Source organism: Tachypleus tridentatus, chromosome 13, assembly GCF_004210375.1.
Source record: "Tachypleus tridentatus isolate NWPU-2018 chromosome 13, ASM421037v1, whole genome shotgun sequence".
Taxonomy (NCBI): domain Eukaryota; kingdom Metazoa; phylum Arthropoda; class Merostomata; order Xiphosura; family Limulidae; genus Tachypleus; species Tachypleus tridentatus.
Genome location: NC_134837.1, coordinates 110,246,261 through 110,266,954, shown reverse-complemented (window position 1 = coordinate 110,266,954; position 20,694 = coordinate 110,246,261). Strand labels below are relative to the sequence as shown.

At 33.5% G+C, this 20,694-nt stretch overlaps 1 protein-coding gene across 1 annotated transcript; it reads right to left on the bottom strand.

Moving 5' to 3' along the window:
- Nucleotides 1–520: 520 nt before the first annotated feature.
- LOC143239708 (apoptosis-inducing factor 3-like) lies at nt 521–19,951 on the bottom strand. Its single transcript, XM_076481117.1, has 5 exons — nt 19,771–19,951; nt 18,817–18,897; nt 18,282–18,390; nt 8,396–8,508; nt 521–645 (listed from the first exon to the last, which is right to left on the bottom strand). Exons 1-5 carry the CDS (start codon nt 19,811–19,813, stop codon nt 521–523), a joined length of 471 nt encoding a protein of 156 aa, XP_076337232.1. The 5' UTR covers nt 19,814–19,951.
- Nucleotides 19,952–20,694: the final 743 nt, after the last annotated feature.

Sequence of the window (20,694 nt, the reverse complement as noted above, 5' to 3'; positions counted from 1 at the left end):
AGACATAAAGCATATACAAAATATCCACATGAGATAATGTATATGCAAACCCTCTAATAACATACAAATAAACATGTATTTTGTAAAAATGTAAAGGTATGTAATATGTACACCACACAATCAACTTGCTTATGATTCATATTTATAAAACACACATTATGACATGGTGTACAGTGACTAAAAATATACATTTCAGTTGCTGCACACGCATGCATATTTGATGAGCTGTTTACGTTAGCAATAGTTTCAAGACAAACTTATTTTGGATTTTAGTTTACTTTAAAGTCATGATTAACAGCAGAAGTAAAGCAGTTTTGGCTTTAAGCTTACATAAAAAAAATTATGCTAACTACCATCAATTCTGATCCATAATCAAGATAACAGTTACCAGTGTTCTATAACCAACAAAAGAAAACAAATAAACCTTTACTGGGAATTTATAGTCCTTGAAAATCCACCAAATGTTCTTTAGTAAAATAAATTATATTTATCATGTTGCACGATAATATACCTGAGTGATTTATTTTCTTCTCACCTTGTATGCTGGGATACTGTCTAAACCTGGAAAGTCCTCAATGTCACCAGTGCGAACATTGAAGCATGCCCCATGCCACGGGCATCGAATCATACCTTCGCACAGAACTCCTGGTAACAAAAATAGCACATTTAATATTTTCTGTAATTGTTATTTATCAATTGTTAACAAAATTTCAGTTTTTAAAAGCTGTAATTTTTCCTAAATGTATTTCTGACAGGTATTTCCCTCCACTCACTTATTTTGTGCTGCCCTCTATTTGCAAACTTTATGAACTCAAGCCATAAGCCTTCAACCCTCCCTTTGTTTAAATTCAAAGTTTCAACATGTCTCTCATGTAAATCACTATGTATCACTTCTCCACCAATAGGAAAGCAGTACTCATATGTGAAGTGCAACTTTCTCTATTTATAACCACTGAACTATCACTTCAAAGTCTGGCAGTAAGCATGAGCATTGAAAGATAGTGAGAAGAAAGAGTGGGAATTGTGAGTGGATGCAAGTAACTATCAGAAATACACTTTCCTTCAGAAACATTATAGCTTCTGATACAGTACTTTCCTTCCACTCACAAGATTAGCTTGGATCTCACATTGAATTGGAGAAGGGACCAGTGCAGAGGAAGCACAGGCATATCTCACGGAAGTGTCCAAAGGACACCATACCACATCTGAGCTTGGTGTCTCTTCACCATCAAAGTGGTAAGATCAGGAAAACTGGACACAACAGAGAAAGAAGAGAATACATCTGCATGGGAGAGGATGGTGCAACAAAGACATAAAAGAAGCAGATTCACTCAATTCCACAAAGATATGTGGTTTAAGAGCTGACATGTCTCAAGGTGTAGAGTGGATAGGATACAATGAACCACACTCAGCAAGTCAGCTACCTCCAAAATCTCACTTGCTGGGTACCAACATCCTCATGAGAGTAGGATATACAATCTTCACTTCAAGTCCTAGAGTCCAGGGGAAACTTATCAAAAGACTCCAGGAACACAGGAACCAGGAAAGAGTCATCCAGAATAAAAAAAAAAGTCTGTTGCATGCAACTGACACCCCATGACCATGAACATGCCCAAAATGGCCCAGATTGTCAACAATTTTATAATGCAGGAAAACCCAGGACAAAAGTGGAAATGTCACGAGGACCTTCTGCAACCCACTACACAGAAAAGCAATCAAGAAGAAAAGATGGACAACCTGAAACCAGTGTGAGTACTTACGTGGTAAGTTCACTAGATTTCCAAACTCTCACTTCATGAGATACCAACATCCATATGAGGGTAGGAGGAGGACACCTAATTGCAGAAGTGAACTACATTTAGGTATCTAAACTCTGGGAAAATCATCCATCCAGAGAATCTTATTAGTCACTTTACACCAGCAGAACACCACCATCCTACTCTGAATGGATTTTGCCATCACTGAGAACCAGTAAGCTGCCTCCATGGTCAGCCACTCCAGCAGCTTGGTGTATGGTAAGAGCTCCCATACATTAGGAATGCTGGAGGGACTGCAACACCTGAGACAGTACACTGGGTGATCATAAAACCCTATTTTTAAAAGCAAACCAAACCAATTTATCCATTTAAAGTATGGCAGGGATGAAAAGCAATTCCTTTCTGTTTAACATATACCATCAAGGATAGACATAGTATGATGCAAGTATCATGAGGGATTTATAGTGATCTTATGAGACATCCAATCTCAAGGGTAAGTGTACACAGCCATGAAAATAAAGCAATCAACATGGCCTACAGTGTGGATTTGATGGAAGGATGTCTGTGAATAGTCAAAGCCATTTAAGTGGAATCCATTCAAAGTAGAGACAGAATATCCAGTCAGGCACTACTCTCCAAAGTGAAGCTGAAGCAGAGGTTTTAGAAAGAAATGAAAGCATTAGTAAAGCCTTACAGCATGTCAAAACAGTTATGAAGTTGCAAGAAGAGCTACAAACAGTAGATGATACCTCAAGGAAGCAGAAACAGCTATATAGTGGATATAGTGGGAGAAGTCCTCCACATGCCTATACTAAAATCTCCTCCAATGGTTAATGAAAATGAGAAGTAAGAGACAAGGTAAGGTGATGTAGATGATGTGATGAAACGTAAAAGAGATCATGCAAGGAAGGAGACAAGAAGGAATAAGCAACCTGGATCAAACATTGAACCCAAGTGGTTAAGCTAATTGAGGAAAAGTTAAAAAGGAAGAGGAAGGTTGCAAAGGGTGAAAGAGGTGGGAATGAGGATCCTGGAAAGAAACCAAGTGAGAAATATAATATTGGAGGGCACAGACAGGACAGATCAAGTCCATCTGGATCAAGAGGAAGGAAGAAATGAGAAATTGTGGATAAGCAGATAAGAGGAGAATTGAACATCATGAGCCACAGAGGCTGTAGGAAGAAAATCATAATCCAGATAAAAGATAAGAAAAAAGGAGAGGTACAAAATTGAGGGTGAAATTGAGGGTGAGGTATCGTAAGGGCAAGAATAATAATAATAATGTCCCAGACCAGTGGCCAATAGAGTTGGAATGAATGGATTGACATGAAAAGGACAAAGGAAGCAAGGACCATGGGAAAATGTGAAAAATCAAGAAAACCTAAGAACCCTCCTCAAATAACCACATGAGACGCAGACAACTAACTATTAAGTGAAAAGCCTTAAAACCTTCGGTCAATGCCCCAGGAATGACAAATATTCCACTTGCATAGATTGATGGCCAAAGAGGAGTGAATGGCTAAATATGAAGCTACTCTGCAAGAGAAATCAGTAAATCTAGCCAAGGACCTGGCAAAAGTTATATGGGAAGACGAAGGATGGACAGCATGGGAAGTAGCACTTGTGACTGGATTAATGGAGCAGGTTGGGACAAAAGAAAAGAGAATGGGGAGGGACCACTTGCAGATGGAGAAGATGAGGGAATCAAGGTTCATTAGGCCAGGAAGAAGCAACCAGAATGACCATACATGGAGCATCATGAATAACATAAAGGAACAGACAAAAACAATCATAGGTTATGGCATAGGTCTCCCAACTGTGGCCCACATGCCAGATGCAGTCTGCAACTTTGGTTTATTCAGCCTGCCAACAGTTTATTAAAGTAACAGCATAATTGTTTAATATTATAAAATGAAAAATAAAATTTAATAGAGCAAAAGTCAATCTAGTTGCAATACAGCTCACCACAGTTCATTAAAGTAATAAAATTATATAATGATATCATTATCATTTTAATTTTTTAATTATATACAAATAAAAAATACCTAAGTGAGCAAAAGCCAATACAGGTGTGACACTCTTTTCTATTTATTGGAAAATGTCACATTACTTAGTATTGCATCATCTCACTTACTGGTTCCAGTACCCTGAAGCAGCATTTTTTCCAACATCTACCCTGCGTACTTCAGTATCTGTCAGTGAATACTGCTATTTACTTTATGTTCAAGTTCATAGCTATTTCAAGTTATTACATCAGGACAAGGGCAGAAGAGAAAAGTTAACTCTGAATGTCATGTGTTTAAAGAAAAGTAAAGTGTGGATTACTTCATTATTGAATCACATAACAAAGCATTGTGTTTAATGTGTAATGAGACTATCAGTGCTAAAAGAATACAACATTCATAGACACCACCAAACTAAGCACTCAAACTATTCTCAGTTCATGGGAAAGCTCGTTCAGACAAATTCAAAACTTTGAAAAGTAACTTATCGTCACAACAGTTTGCATTTAAAAGGAAGAAAGTCGAGAATAAAGGTGCAACAACAGCAAGTTTTCAAGTGGTACACCTGTTAACCAAGTAAGGAAAACCAGTTACCAATGGTTAGCTAATGAAATTATATATGACTGAAGCAGCTGAAAAAAATGTGCCCAAAACAAGTAAGCTTATTTAAGACTATTAGCCTCTCAGCAAATACAGCTGCTCATAGTGTCAAGGGCATCAGAAGCAATAGTGTCTCAGCTGAAAGACAAGGCCAAAAAATTTAAGTGCTTTTCCATCACACTTGATGAGTCAACATGTGTCTGATACTTCACAATTGCTGTTGTTTATTCAATGAGTCAATATTAACTTTGAAATGACTGAAGAATAAACTTCTACATGCAGTATGCATGGAGCAACCACAGGTGTGGACATTTTCAAATAGATCAAAAAATCACTAAATCAGTAAAGTGTGGTTTGTTCCAAACCTATGGTTCTTCATTGCATTATTCATCAGCAAGCACTGTGTGGAAAATATCTGGATCTGTCATATGTCATTTAACCTGCAGTTTCAACAGCAAACTTCATTTGCTCTCCATGAATTTTTTGGCAGAATAGAAGCAACATATCCCAACTTGCCCTACCACACTTCAGTTCAATAACTTAACTGTGGGAAGGTTATGTTGTGATTTTTTTTTTAGCTTAGATCTGAGATTAAAATATTCTTAAATGAAGAGAACTGCCCTCAACCATTACTCACAAACAGTGAATGGCTTAGAAAATTAATTTTTACTGTAGACTTGATCATGTATCTGAATTAATTTCATCTTAAATTACAAGGTGAAACTGCTTATCTGCAATATATACACCGAGGCAAAAGCATTTTGGCAAAAACTAATTATTTTTGAGTCTCAATTGATACTTCACACACTTTCCATGTAGTGAAAAGTTCAAGCAAGAATCCCCTTGCTCATGCAGGTTTGCACAAGATATCCTTTATGACCTTAAACTACAATTCAAGGAGTGCTCTTCTGATCTTGATGGGAGTGCAACAGAAATAAGGATTTTTCAAAACCCATTTGATTGTGTTATTTGTGAACTGCCACCTGATGTACAAGTAGAAGTGATTGACCTGCAATCCAACAACATGTTGAAGGACAATTAAAAAGAAGGGAAACAGAGTTCTATAAATGCCTTTCAAGTGATTAAAATGTTCACTTAAAAAACTTTGCTTGTGAATTCATTGCAGTTTTTTGTCACTACCTATTTCTGTGAAATGACATTTTCAAAGACGAAATACGTGAAATTTAGTTACAGATCAGCCTATCTAATGAGCACTTGCAATCACATTTCATGATAGAAAGCACTAACTTCGAATTTCAATTAAGTGTAATTTTGTCATAAAAGCACCATTTTCATGCTTCTCACTAATGCTACAAAGACAATTGTGCATCTTAAATATTTTTAATATTTTCAAAAAATTACTAATATTGTATTCTAATTTATGTATCCAAAATTAGCGATATTATATTCTGATGTATACATCCCTACTTAATTTTACCCTTACCAATCTGACCTGCAAAGCCTAAGAAGGTCTACCTCCTGGCCCTTGTCCAAAAAGGTTTGGAGACCTTAGCTTTAGGCACTGACAACCAAGGCTGGAGGATGGGAAACCATAGACCAAAACAAAGGTACTTGGAATTTATGGTGGTGGCAAAGGTATCAATAAGGGGCACACCCAGATGCAGATAAAGACACCAAGAAACAGCAGGATCCGGGAACAGAACCACACCTGAAATACATAAGATCCAGATAGGAAAGAGAAAGGACTAAGTGAGGAAAAGTGCTTGTGATATAACACTCCAAACTTTTTTTATGTATGTAGGTCAAAGAAAGAAAATCAGTAGTGAAAAACACAAGGAATGGAACATTGTGCCCTTTAAGTGATTGACAGAAATCTCCCATGAGAAATGTTAAATTGATCATAACCCGGTTTCAAGAGAAAACAAATGATCCAAAGACTGACAAACAACCAGAAGTTTGAGAATACTGACGTGAATAGAAATATTCTCCTCAGACCAATGATCCAAAACCCGTCAGCATATGATCCATGCATCCCAGCTCTAAAAGGAACGAATCTGTTAACAGATGTAATTCAGACCATGGAGGAGGAACCAGGACTCATACCTACATATGAGACATGTCCAACACCAATGATGATTGATAAGCAAGAGATAGGGAAAATGAATAAGAGTATCCTAGAGATCCCATTGGTCATGAAGATCCCAATGAAGCAAATGCAAATGAACTTTGCTAAGGGATATCACAAGTGTCAGAGGTGACCACCCCCTAAAATTCTACAGAACTTTGTCAGTAGGAAACAAAAAGCAGACAGGCCATTCCAAATGGCTAACTCCATAGAATGAAGTCTTGGAGGAGAAGATAGAGCTTAACTGAGATAGGTGTTGAAGAAAACATTCAAATGTACACGGTATTAAGGAGAATAAAGAAAGAACCTCTCCAAAGTGATCAGTCATCCCACTTACACAACTTCAACAAAGAACTAATGAGTAGGACAAGCCAACTCCCATTCATAAATGGCAAGAAGATGCCAGTTGTCCATGTACACCAGGATATGAATATGCTGAGTAAGAGGGCAAACATTTGATAAAAAGAGTTGGTGCAGAAGCAATACCAAAAAACAGGGTCCTAAAACGTATTCTATTCAACAATGGGCAAATTGGCAGCAGTAAAACCCATGTGGAGCAGGTACACCACATGTTGGGGTAGGAGGACAAGTACTACCTTGAATAAGCAATTGTGTAACCATCCCTTGAGAAGGAAGAAGGAAAAGCCACATATAACTCCAAAAAATGGCAAACAGAGGTACCACAGGAAACTGTGACAAACAGAGCTAAAAAGGGTAAGATCAGGAAATAGGGACTCACAGCTATCCAAAGAACAAGGAAAGGCAGAATTCCATAACAACAAGGACATAGTAATTGTGTCAAACTTGAAATGTCATAAAACAGGGCCATAAAAATAACCTATATATAATGAACCAGAAGAAGTGTTTGCAAGAAGATAGCACTGTGAATAAAAAGAAAGATGTAAAGAGAAGTGAGCCATGTGCGTAGTACATAGCTAAAGACAATGTGTGACCAACAGTGGAAGGGAAGATGGGAAAATGTCCACAAGAAACCCACCCACAGGATTCCTGCAAAAAAACCTCAGAAAGAGGAAGGGCAATTCCTGGAAAATGAGGCAGAGGTAGGATGAATAGGAAATTATTGGAACCTGTCCCCCCAAACTGAATCTGCAACTAGTGGTCCAGAATGTGGAAGCCCACCAAACTAGTTGCAAGAGTAGACCAACCTGAAGTTCATAGAAGACAGGCATATCAATACCCTCACCAAACAGGATGGCAAAATTACAGAAAAACCTGAACAAAGGGAATGGAGAAACAAAAATGCAATAGCAAGAAATAAAAGAAAGAAAACTGACCAGTGTTAAATAGAATCCTTGGGCAGGTATGGGAAGGAACACTTGACATAGTAACAGTGACTTTAGAATTCATGCATGACATGAAACCAGCAAAAAATGTACAGCAAACATGGGTAACTCAAATGCTCTCAAAGAAAATCAAAAAATGAAACAAAGTTAAAGAAAGGTAAACCACTTCGAGGGGGATAACTGGTCTAAAGAAAGATATCTACACTCAAGCACTGTCAAACAAGAAGCAATGGTTTGGTGGTGGTGCATTGAGAGAGTCACATACATCACATGATAGTAGTACTCTCATATTGGTGGAGATGTGATGCATGGTGATTTAGGTGAGAGACATGTTGGTACTTCGGATTCCACTAGACGGAGGGTTAAAGGCATATGACAGCATTCAGAAAAGCTGGCAAATAGAAGAGAGTACAAAACAAGAAAAGCTACTCTTATGAAAAGATTACTATATTGAAAAATATTTTATCAAACATACAAGTTACTTTTTTAAATATTCACAGATGAATAAACATATTTGACATTTACATTTTAAAAATAAGGAGAAAAACATTACAGCTACTTACAAATACCTCAAACCTAAGCCTGACAAAATATTTAATGATATTCTTTTTTTTTTTATTCAAATACTAATTGCAACCGACACACCTTTAACTAGAGGAGCTCCATAATGAGTACATTTTGTGCCAACTGCTGTAAAGTTTCCACCTTCTTTAACCAAAAGAACACTTCCATCTTTGTCAAGCTCAAAAACCTTCATTCTATAGGTTAAACACATAAATGATATTACAGTAAGCTATGGTAGTAACAAGATATCTTTGTCACATTTAGAACCATAATTAGTCAGGCAAATCTGAAGGTATTCTAATATTACATTATCTGTATTGGAAGTTTTGTTCTTGGTGGGTTTGTTTTTGGGGGGGGGGGTAATTTTATTATAATGCGGTTTCTTGCTACATAATCATGGTGTTCATGATTTCATGAAGTAATTCAGTGTGATGCCATATTTATTCATGTTTTAAAAGCAGTAAAATGCTGCTTGTACAACATTTTTTATGCCTACTGACTCTTATTTACATAATTCAGAAATTTAGTATTAGTTACTGGGGATAAATATTATGTATTCTCTGATATTCATTGCTTTGAATTTTCTGAGATGATATAAAAGTAAGCCTGTAATTCAAGTAAGAGAAAAGCTAACCCCATGTTATTTCTCCAATTTTATCATAGATAAACAGTAATATCAACTACAGATGTAAAGAAAGTCAAAGAAACCCTAGGATTCATTTTAAAACTTCTGAGAAAGTACTTTATCCTACTGAAGATATGCTATAGTTACACAATTTTGTGATGTAATTTAAATAATTTATAACAACTATAAAACCTGGAACTCCCCTAGAATGCATTATATCCACAGCCAAGGCAACTCTCTGTATGTGTGGATATAGTCATAAAAGGTCACTGTATATTGTAGATTCTATGACAATATACCTGTTGCATATAAACAGATATCACACTGTTGATTTTACAACAAAATGTGGCAAAACACTTGAGCCTCATCTGAAGTAAAAACCACAACATCTAAGTTTGTTTGTTTTTTAATTTCGCACAAAGCTACTCGAGGGCTATCTGTGCTAGCTGTCCCTAATTTAGCAGTGTAAGACTAGAGGGAAGGCAGCTAGTCATCACCACCCACCGCCAACTCTTGGGCTACTCTTTTACCAACGAATAGTTGGATTGACCATAACATTATGACGCCCCCATGGCTGGGAGGGCGAGCATGTTTGGTGCAACCAGGATTTGAACCCTCAACCCTCAAATTACTAGTCGAACGCCTTAACACGCTTGGCCATGCCGGGCCCAACATCTAAGTAAATTCAAGTCTCAAATATATGTCCTAAATGCCAAGAAAAAAAATAATAATTTTTCTCTTGGTATCTCCCCAGTTCCCAAAATAAAATATCCTTACAGCCCAGAAAAATGCATCCTTCCTCAAAAAGAAAAGTGTGCCACTGAATTAAAATTATACAAAAAAATTCTTTCAGAGAAAAATACATTAAAATTAAAATTTCTTCAGCAAAAAGTTTTGTTTATTTATTTCATTTTATTCCTTTATAAGTAGATTACTTGAAAAATCAGACATTTTCATTATGGGTAGAAGCTGCAAGCTCCTAATGAAATCATTAATGATTGTGAATTTCTTAATTTTTTCTAAGCACAATGTATCATTCATGGGTGCTAAGAGAAAGTCCTGGAATAAAATCACACTAACTTGTTATTTTGTCTTAAATATAAGTGTAGATTTATCCATTTTAGTCAACCACTTTCTTAATCCTGGCCGTCATGGTAGATGTAATAACAGCTATATCCCAGGTTTGACAAGATGTAGGCTTGTGATCTAAACATATCCCAAAATCTCTTTTCCAATTTTTTTCAACTACTTGTAGATTGGTAAAGATTCACACAGATATTAGAACAAACTGATAAAAGTGTATTCTCAAAATGGATGGTATGGATATTAACACTATAATTAAAATAAAGTACAGAGCAACATTTTGACCTTCTTAGGTCAGGTTAACCTGAAGATGACCTAAGAAGGTTGAAACACTGTTCTGTACTTTATTTTAATTAAAGTTCTGATACCATACCAACTGTTCTGAGAATATATTTTTACTTCAAGTAGGTTTCTCGTCATCACGACAAACCGATAAAAGTTTAACCTGGTGATGTACTGACAGAAGAAGAGTTTGTAAACACTCAAGCTACAATTTGCAAAAAATTCTTGGTTGATTTAACATTTGAACTCTAATGTTGCAGTAAGATAATAAAATTATAAATGAAGAGTAATAGGCATAATTAAATCATTTTGCATTCAACTGTATCATGTATCATTTTGAGACAAGACCACTGTGTTAGGCTTTATTTAAAGTTGGTATTACTGGCCTAAATAGCTTTTCATCACCGGTGAAGAGCATTTAACTGACTTACTAATACGAACAGCTTACTAATACAATTAACAGGGAAGGCTTTAATTTTACAGAAATTCATAGGGTTAATCCGTCTTCCTCAAGTGAGGCTAAACTTTGTTTTAAGGTTATGTTTACTCACAAAAAGTGAGAAAGATCTTATAGGACTGAAAATTATTTTAGACCATCTTCTTTGTACTGAAAAAGATACAATTAAAAATTTTAGTCGTATAGGAGGATATGGGTGCTACAAATCATAAAATTACTGGTGTTTCTATATATCTAAGAAGTTAAGAAGTATTTATATTTTGGAATCAGTTTTTGGAAATTATTTAGATAGTTGAGATTCAAAAATAATTCTCAGCACTGTTGAATAAAAGGGTTTTCTTGTCTTACTAATTTAATGAACTTTTTCTTTGTTAGAGCATGTAACTTTTTATATGAGGGCGTTCCAGTTTACACTGTTTATCATGACTTTCAGAGAGCATTTGATAATGTGTCTCACATGAGATTAGTTAGTGAAATAAATTTTATGTTTAGATAGAACCATTAGGAAGTGGGTTGCTAAAATAGCTTGATGGCAGAGAGTAATTTTTCAACTGGGACAAAGTGAAAAGCAACATTTCTTGTGGGTTTCTTTTAGGATCTCTGTTGTTTGCCACTTATGCAATTGGATAGCTCTTTAACAGAGATATTAAGTTTGCCAATGATACTAAATTCTGAGAAGAGCTGAATCTGATGAGAATGATTCTCTCATCCCAAAATAACCTTAAAAGTCATAATGAATGAGGCCAACATGTGCAAAATGAGTTTGGTGTTGAATAGCATAAATGTTATATACTTCAAGTGCTGAAAATTCTGCAACAACTCAATTTTTGTGTAAAAGTAGCAAGCATAAAAGTCAAGGACAATGAAAGACGTATTGGTTGATCTAGGCTGCCACATCAGAAAAAATAAAAATAAATAAATGCAAAGCCAGCCCAAATCATTTAAATATTTATCAAACCTTCCTTAAACTCCTCCTCTAAATGTGCTACATCTATCATATAGGAAGACAACATTATCCAAAGGCCAACATCCTTGTTAAGAAGAACACTACCTGAGCTAAAGATGACTCCTACCCAGCCAAACATTTATATTTTTGTATCCCAGACCCGCCATTCTCACCATTAAATACTGAAAAAAACATACTTCAGAACTATCAATTCCCATACAATTATTAAACACATTAATCAAATTCACTCTAACTCTTCATCTTTCAAGAGAAATGAGCCTTAGAGACCTTATACTGTTCTTATAAGGTAACCTTTAAATCCAAAGTATCACCCAACTAGCCCTTTTCTGAAACCCTTTTAAACAATTCAGTGTCCATCACAAGGTAAGGAGACCAAAACTAAATTCAACACTTAAAATGCAGCGTAAACAGACCCCAACAATGAAATTATTCAATATTTCTACAAATACAACCCAAAATTCTACATGTTCTACCATTAGCAACAGCATGCATTTTTGATGGATTAATACAGTGCTTCTCAACTGGTGGAGTATTCACCCAGAGATTAATGAGATCAGAATCAGGGTAAATGAGAATGATAAGATGAATTGCAGGGTGAATTAGTACAATCAGTTATACTCTGATTCAGAGCTCTTTCTAAATGACTGCTTAGAAACAAATTTAAAATATTTTTCATGTGTATCATGCACAGTAAAACATAGTCTTGTCTTCATTCCTAAAATTAGCCTTTAATATCTGGTTGCACTTATTATCCCACCACCATGTTGCAGCAAAGTATGCTTCAAAAGGATCAAGTAAAATGGGGCTGGTTAACAGTTTGGATAGGGAAGCATTTTATTCTCCTCACATATTTTCTATTTAGATTTAACTTTCCTCTCTTCACACATTTTAAAATATTCATTTTTTCTCACCATATTTCATAATTTTTTTCAATAATGAACTTCACTGTCAAAAGTTTCATGTTAAATTTATTTAGAATTCAATAATATCAATTCTCAGAATATCTTAGTAATTTTGTCTTTTTTCTCGAAGTTGGATGAGTGAAATTTTGTGAAAAACTTAATGAGATGAATGTTATTGGAAAAAGTTAAAAAGCACTTGCTTAAAAAATTAATCAACCAGAATACCAAGAACATTTTATTCCATAACATTGTTAAGGGTATTCCCATCAAAATTATATTTATAACTCAAATTATGATAATTCGTGTGCATCATTTTACATTTATTGAATCAAAAGCCATCTGCCATTTAGTCCAATTCCAAATTAACCAAATAATCTAAATTATTGTGCAAAGCAGCATCCTCATCTTCATTACTAGCAACACCTAAAGCATTAATCCTCTATCAACAGCGTAAATCCACTGGACTAATTTTGCCTCTGTGAAGCTATAGATAGTAATGTTTTCTGTAATTTTGAATTTACATAACATATTTGACAAAACTTGGCAAGCTGTCAGTACACATTATTAGTTTACTGGAAAAAGAAGATTTCTTCATAAAGTATTTCTACTACAGATTTGTTAGTACATTTATGAAGTCTTTAACACATCAGTCTGCATGAATAAATTGTGATAAGAAAAATATTTTTTTTCCCACCTCATAGTTGACATAATTCATTTGCATAACCTTTAGAATGTCAAAAATGAATACCAAGTTCTTTTTAGTAAAACTTCACATTTTACCTCTGATGTTCTCTACCCTAACATTAACTGTACAAAAATCATCATGCATAATAAAATAAAACCTTTTCTAGAATGAAAACAAATTGTATCACAAAATAACAATTATTTTTTCTAATAGTCTATGTTTTTTTTACACTTTTCATATTTGCTTGCTAATAATTTTATTAACTTACAATAAACTTATATAAACAACCAATGAAGTTAAAATCACCATACAGATACTTTGAGTTGAACTCTTGAAACTTTTTTCAATTATTTCTTGGCCTTTTTTATCTAACCTAACAAATTTCTAATTTTTTATATTTTTAGTTACTTTTGTTTAAAATGTATAACACATTAAAAAAATAAAAACAAGAAACTCTGGACATACATTAGAATTGAAGCTTATTTCAGTAATTTGTCCTCAAGAGCTTACTTCCTTAACACTAGTTTTTTTATACTATATTGGGTTTTCACAAAACCATTAATGTTCCTTTCAGATATGTATTTTAAAACATAAATTATATCAAGCAGTAGAAAAGGATGTCCCAATATTATAATTTAATTGGCTAACTTAAATTATAAACAGATTTAAACAATACTGAATGAACTTTTTTATAATTTTATATTTCATTAAAGCAAGAAAATAGAAGGTTTTACATTTATATTATGGCTCATCAATAATTATAGTCAATCTTTCCAATTAACTGACCTCTCAGAAAAGCATACAATGATAAATACATTATTTTATTCAACAAATACAATCTCTAGACTAGTTTATTGTTTCTTGGAGTTGTATGCATTAACTTATGTTCTTTTTTTCTAAGTTTTATATAATTAAACAACTTTGGTACTTTAGTATAAAAAATAATATAATTGGTTCTTAAACATTAGGCTTGATAATAAAAGTAACAGTTTAAACAACAAACTGCTGATATTTGGTATTGAGTATCTACTTTCAGGCTATAAGAATAAATACAATGGTTAAGACTAGTGTAGGGAGTCAACCATTCCAGTTCATTAGGTGTAATGGGTAAAATAGGTGGGTTTTATTTGAAAACCTGGGGTTGGTATGTACTTTTAAGAAAGCTAATAATGAAATTGTGCAATTATTACATACAGCTTATAGTTTGAAGGACATGTTGTAGACTGCCCTACTTAAAATACAGGCAACAGAGAAAGAAAAGTACAGCCTTTGGGAAATAGCAACAGGATTTTGAGAGGAGCTAATGTAAATTGGGCATTTATTTGGAAACACTGATCAAATGTGGAAATTTTTTTAGTATTTGAGGGAACATATTTCCTATAGAAAGAAATGGGTGGCTGCAAGTGAAAACCAGTTTGGCTCACAAAGATATTAAAAGATAAAATTAAAAGGAAAGCAATTTACACTGATTGGTATGAAGGAGATTTAGAAAATTACAAGAAAGTTGGTGAAGCAGCAAATTAGGATATCAAAACCAATGTATGAAAAAAGGTTAGTTGAAAATGTAAAAATGAATAACAAAGATTTCTTTAAATACATTAAGGGTAAATAAAATGTTAAATTGTGGGTAAGACCCTTGAAGGAGGATAAAGTAGGGCTAATATCTGATGATTATTGGATGGGATGGTTTTTTTAATTTAGCTTTTTGTTCACTTTTTTACTAATGATGATTTAAGCAGTAAACACATCTTGAACAGTTGATAAATGCAAAAGAAATAAAACTAATTAATTGCATTAATTGTGAGCTGATTAAGAACAAATTTTCCTAATGAAGTTAAAGGAGAAAAAAAGACTGGATATGCAAGTCACTTACTAATTTTTTTTATCAGTCCTTGAATAGTTAGCAGGTACTGAAGTAATGGAAATTAGCTAAGGTAACTCCTCTTTTCAAGAGTTTGTGTGTGTGTGGGGGGGGGGTTGATAAAAATTGTCCCAGCAATTATAGACCCATTGATCTTAGATCAACTGTTGGAAAAGTTTTGGAAATCTGTTTAAAGATGCTTTGTAAAATTATTTAACAGTTTATATTTTACTGGATAGTCAATATGGTTTCATTAAGGGAAAATCTTGCCTTGCAAATCTTTTGACATACTTTTAAAAGGTTATTACTTATGAAGGTGATGGTAAGAGTGTAGGATTTGGTATATCTGTATTTTCAGAAAGCATTTGACAAAGTACCAAATAAAAGGCTTGTAAAAAGAAAATTATCTCTACAGGTGTAAGGGATAAGTTAGCAAATTGGACAGAAGAGTGGCTGGATGGAAGAAAGCAGAGAGTTGCTACAAATGGAATTCAGTCAAATTGAATTAATGTCAAAAGTGAGGTACCTTAAGGCTCAGTCTTAAAACCTTTGCTTTTTTTTATTTACATCAATGACATAGATGAAGGAAGAGTCAATAAATTACTTAAATTTGTAGCTGATATTAAGGTTTGTGAAGAGGATGCTTCTGATTTACAAAAGGATTTAGATCATTTAGTGAGCTGAGCAAATAAATGGCAGATGGGTTTTAATTAAACTAAATGCAAGATAATGAAAGCGAGTTATCTTAATTTGAATTATAAGTATAATTTGGATGGGAATAACCTTAACATTGCTATAAAGAAAAGGGATCTTGGTGTAATAGTCAATCGATCTTAAAAAAAGAAAAGTTTAGGGAGGACCTGATTATATATGTAAAGTTTTAAAGGGAATTGATAGTATTGATGCATTATCTTTTTCTGATATTTAACAGTGAGAATAGTAGTTAGGGTAGTAGTCTTCTTTAGCTAAGACAGTTTCAGTTTTCTAACAGGGTGGTTGGCTTTTGGATGTTATAGAGGCACTAAGTTTAAGAAAAATTTGATAAGTATATGAATTATTATGGCTGGCTTTAAGATTTTTTAATACTCTAATTATTCTATTTAAAGAAAGGAATAGCCAAAATGGACCAGTAAGTCCCTGTTCCAACATATTGTGTTATTTTGTCAAACACTTTCTGAAAATTAAGACAGAACAAATCCATACCCTTACCCTCATTTATGTAAGTAGTCTCTTCAAAAAATATTAAAAAATAAGCAAAGCAAGATTTTCCCCTAATAAACCCACACTTACTATCCAAAAAAACTGTAAGCTTTGCTAGATAACTTTGCAAAACATCTTTTATCAGACATTTCAAAACGTTTTCCCACTGCTAACACAAGACTGATAGGCTTATAATTACCGAGAAAAATTTTATCACTTGGAAAGGGAAGTAATCTACACACCAATCAGGAGTTACAAAAAATAGTAGCAAATAGCTCATTTATCTTTAACATCCTAAAAAACCCTTGGGGGAATTTTTTCTAACCAAAGAGCTTTATCACTCTTTAAAATTCCCAAGTTTTAATTTACCAGTACTGAAGTAATATGCTAATCTTGTTTGATCTTGAAGCTGGTGCTGTGAAAAATAATAAGGTATAATTTATAAAAACACCTTTAACATTTATTTAGCTACAAGAAAAAGAGCTATTGGTTATAGGTTTTACTTACAGGAATTCTAATTTAAGATCAAGACAATTATTGTAACCTTGCACAACTCCTTTGTGTCTCCCCCTGTATGGTATGACACTAGTACTGTTTATGAGAATTTTATATAGAATTATTTCTTCATTCAGATGCATGACATATTTTCCTACATTAAACATTTATAATATTACTCTGTACAATACTAATTATAACTTTAATATTTCCTACTTATACTTGTGCAATAATGTTGCATCTTGTCTAACTTTAAACTACAGGGTGACCCACAAGTCCCTACCCATCCATATATCTTATGTATCCAGTGTATCTGTGTGCTGTCACCAGTATTCTTGTGCTCATGTACCCACATACTTGTCACAATACGCTCTTCAAGTGTAAATGAGCTTACATCAGCCATATTTCTCTGAAAAAAAAGAAACAAATTTATAATAGATGCATAACTGAATATAACATAATAACATATGGATGAGTAGAGACTTACGGGCCACCCTGTACAGTACACGATGTAACTCATCAGTCACATGATATCTGGTATAAAATGTATTTATTGTTGAATGCATTGTGACATACATTTGTTATTTATTGTAAACATGCTACACCAAGATATAATGAGCTAAGGAATGTATATATAAATACTTCACTATAAAGTTAGAGTTTTTGTAAGTAGTATTTTTATTATTACTGCTTATGCAGGTAATATCATGTTGATGGCAAGCTACCAGTGCCTGACTGGAATCACTACTCAACATGTGTATGTCACTTATCCAGTGTTTAGGAACTGACTTGTGTAACTTGTCTCAACATATTAATAAACAGTTACTTGGAATATTCCATGCATAGCTGTTCTAGGCTCTTGAAAATGATCTGGTCATCATGCTACAGAATTAGATCATCACATGCCTCATCTAAAAAACTGTGTGCAATTTGGGTCCCCTCATTCAAGGAATGATAGGAGCATGTTAGAAAGAATGCAGTTACATACTGAAACAATTTGTTGGTCAAGTCACTTAGGTTATGATAACAACTTGTAGTTTTGGGCTTAGTTACTTTGAATAGTAGAACTGGCAGGAGAGGGGACTTGACTGAGGTAAATAATAGGGGTAACTGGTTTAAGTTATGAAAGCCCAGATATATATTGTTCTTCAACAGAATGTTTTTACAAGTTTCAAACTTGCAAAAGTGTTACCTGATGAGATAATTTTGCATTCTAAGTTTGAGTTTAAAAATGTTAATGAATTTGAAGAATTATATCCTAATATGGGTAAAACAAACAAGAAAAAAAATTTTTCTTGGTTTAAGTGTGACCTTGTGTCACCTTGTCTCTTGTTTATTAATATTTTATAAAACTGTACAAAAATTATTACAATAACTTTCTGTTAAGAACATAGAAAGTGTAATCCTTACTCTCCATCTTTCAAGTCATCTACAGCACAAACAACTTTTTCCACCAAGTCATTTGGCTGCTCACTTTTGGACTGTGAAGTCACACTACATTCAGCACTATTATCACCACCTACTGGTCAAAAAGAAATACTTGTTATAATTTATATTCATTTATGATTGTTTAATATATCAGATATAGTCATATTTTAGATATTATATAGTATTGTACACATTTTGTTATAACATATTGCATACTGGTTTCTTTCCTTAAACTATTATTGCAATTACTATACATTGCATTCTTAAGTAAAAACTTTCTGTCTTTAAGGTTCTTGCAATTTATAGATAATGTTACTAAAAGGAAATTGTCATTACATGCTACGATTACATTTTTCCGGATTATGTTATTAACAAAAAGTGTTCTTTTTTATACAAAGTTCTGATCATTACATTTCATTTAATGTTATTCTTAATATAATAAATACCCACTAAATTATACAGCACCACAGTTTTGAACTTTTGTAACAAAATAATAACATAGTAAATACACATATACCTGGTGACCATTCCTTTTTTCTAGACAAAGATGCTCCCATTCTTTTTTGGAATATATAACTATAGTGAGCCTTTCCCGTACCTATAATATTGAAAGAATTACCTATAAGTTACCAATCCATCATACTTTGAGCTAAATCAGTTAAAAAAAAACCCATAAAATACATATACATTTAAAATACACAAAACTATGGTATAAATAGGCTTTCTACTTTTAGTATACAATAAACATGAAAATGCACTTATCAAGTTCATTAAAACAAATCAAATTCATAGTTTGTGTATTATTATCTACAATTTAAAAAACAAAACCTTAAAATATAATGATTAAAAGATTTTTAAGTTGTCTTACTTTACTATTCCTTATTTTTGAATAAAATATTACTGCCTAACTGAACACTAGTGCTTAAATAAAAGTATAAAAAATAGAATAATACTTCGATTATTATTGAAATTTTCAAAACTACGAATGAAAAAAGTGTATACATTTATATGCTTAGATCAGTAGATAGATATCTTCTGACAGTTTTACTGATAAGTCACAAGGACGATCAGTTGGTAGTTTCAGCATCAGTAGTAATACTGATTGTATTAATACTACTTAAATATTCCACTTCGATCATCAGTTTTGCCTCTTAACCTATACACCGATGAATAAGAACAGAAACTTCCTAAACAAATAATACCTACACTCTCTTGACCGTATTATTTTGATATAAGTCTACTCGGAAACAAAGCAAGAAAGATACAGTCAACCGTAACCTAACGTCAACAGTGCCAGCGGCATGTGTCGCAAGGGAAAAAGAAAAAAAGACATAAATAGTCTTAACCAGATTATTAATATTACGTTGTTAGGAAGTAAAGTTATAAAAAATTACTTAATCAACACTTCGTACACCCAAATTAGAAGAATGTATCTGCAAATCCATACGATAATCCACAAAATAATACATACGATCTAAAATATTTTGTGTACATTTGTAAAACTGTTTTAACATGATTCAGTCTTCTCAGATACCACAATCCTATCTCAATCAAATACCGTACTTTTTATTTTCACGCATAACAACACCTCCTAAAACTTTGATATAGTAAAAGATTAATCTTTTCATTAAATATGTTTGATAGTCTTTCTATCTTACAATGTAATCAGTATCACAACGTTCGATCACCAAAACACTGTGCTGCGACTAAACGTATAGTCTCACACGTTGCCCATATGTAAGATGGTCTAAGACGTAGGATTCGAACAGTTAACAATTTTGTAACACCACACACGGATATATGTATGTATATACAGTTATATTAATTTAATTATGTTATTCTGAATGCTCGAATATGACAAACATTTAACAAGCAAAACAATATTGTTTTTAGATGTATTTTTAATACTCTAATTAAGACGTTAGCTAGAGGGCGCCGTGACGTTAAAGAAAATTCCTAAAACTAAAAGTAGAATATCTGGAAGTGTTAATAAATTAGAGGCTTAGTGGAATATCAAGAATGAAGATAGATTACAAATAAGGTGTCCGTAAAGCATCAATAATAGTTATTTTTTACCAGTAGAGAGAATGAATCACCGTGTTTTACGTTTTGGATGTGCAGTAGCGAGAGCACTTGAAATCGTTGGTAGTGCTATGGCCCGAATTGTAATCTGAGGGTCGCGGGTTCGAATCCCCGTCGCATCAAACATGATCACCCTTTCAGCTGTGGAGGCGTTATAATGTTACGGTCAATCCCACTATTCGTTGGTAAACTTTTACAGGCGATGTGACGATATGGAGGAGCTCTGCGACTACTTAGATAGCAACAAAAATGTTCTTAAAATAAACCTTGTTCTGTCCTCAAAATTGATTAATACACTAATGAATCCTCCTGA

What these genes read in the sequence shown, in the direction of transcription:
- LOC143239708 (XM_076481117.1), bottom strand. Translation starts at nt 19,813, where the DNA reads ATGTTAAAACAGTTTTACAAATGTACACAAAATATTTTAGATC. An exon ending in AAAAAAGGAATGGTCACCAG is followed by an intron (nt 18,391 to 18,816) that starts GTATATGTGTAT and finishes TTTGACCAGTAG; the next exon opens with GTGGTGATAATAGTGCTGAA. An exon ending in TGGAGCTCCTCTAGTTAAAG is followed by an intron (nt 646 to 8,395) that starts GTGTGTCGGTTG and finishes TTTTGTTACCAG; the next exon opens with GAGTTCTGTGCGAAGGTATG.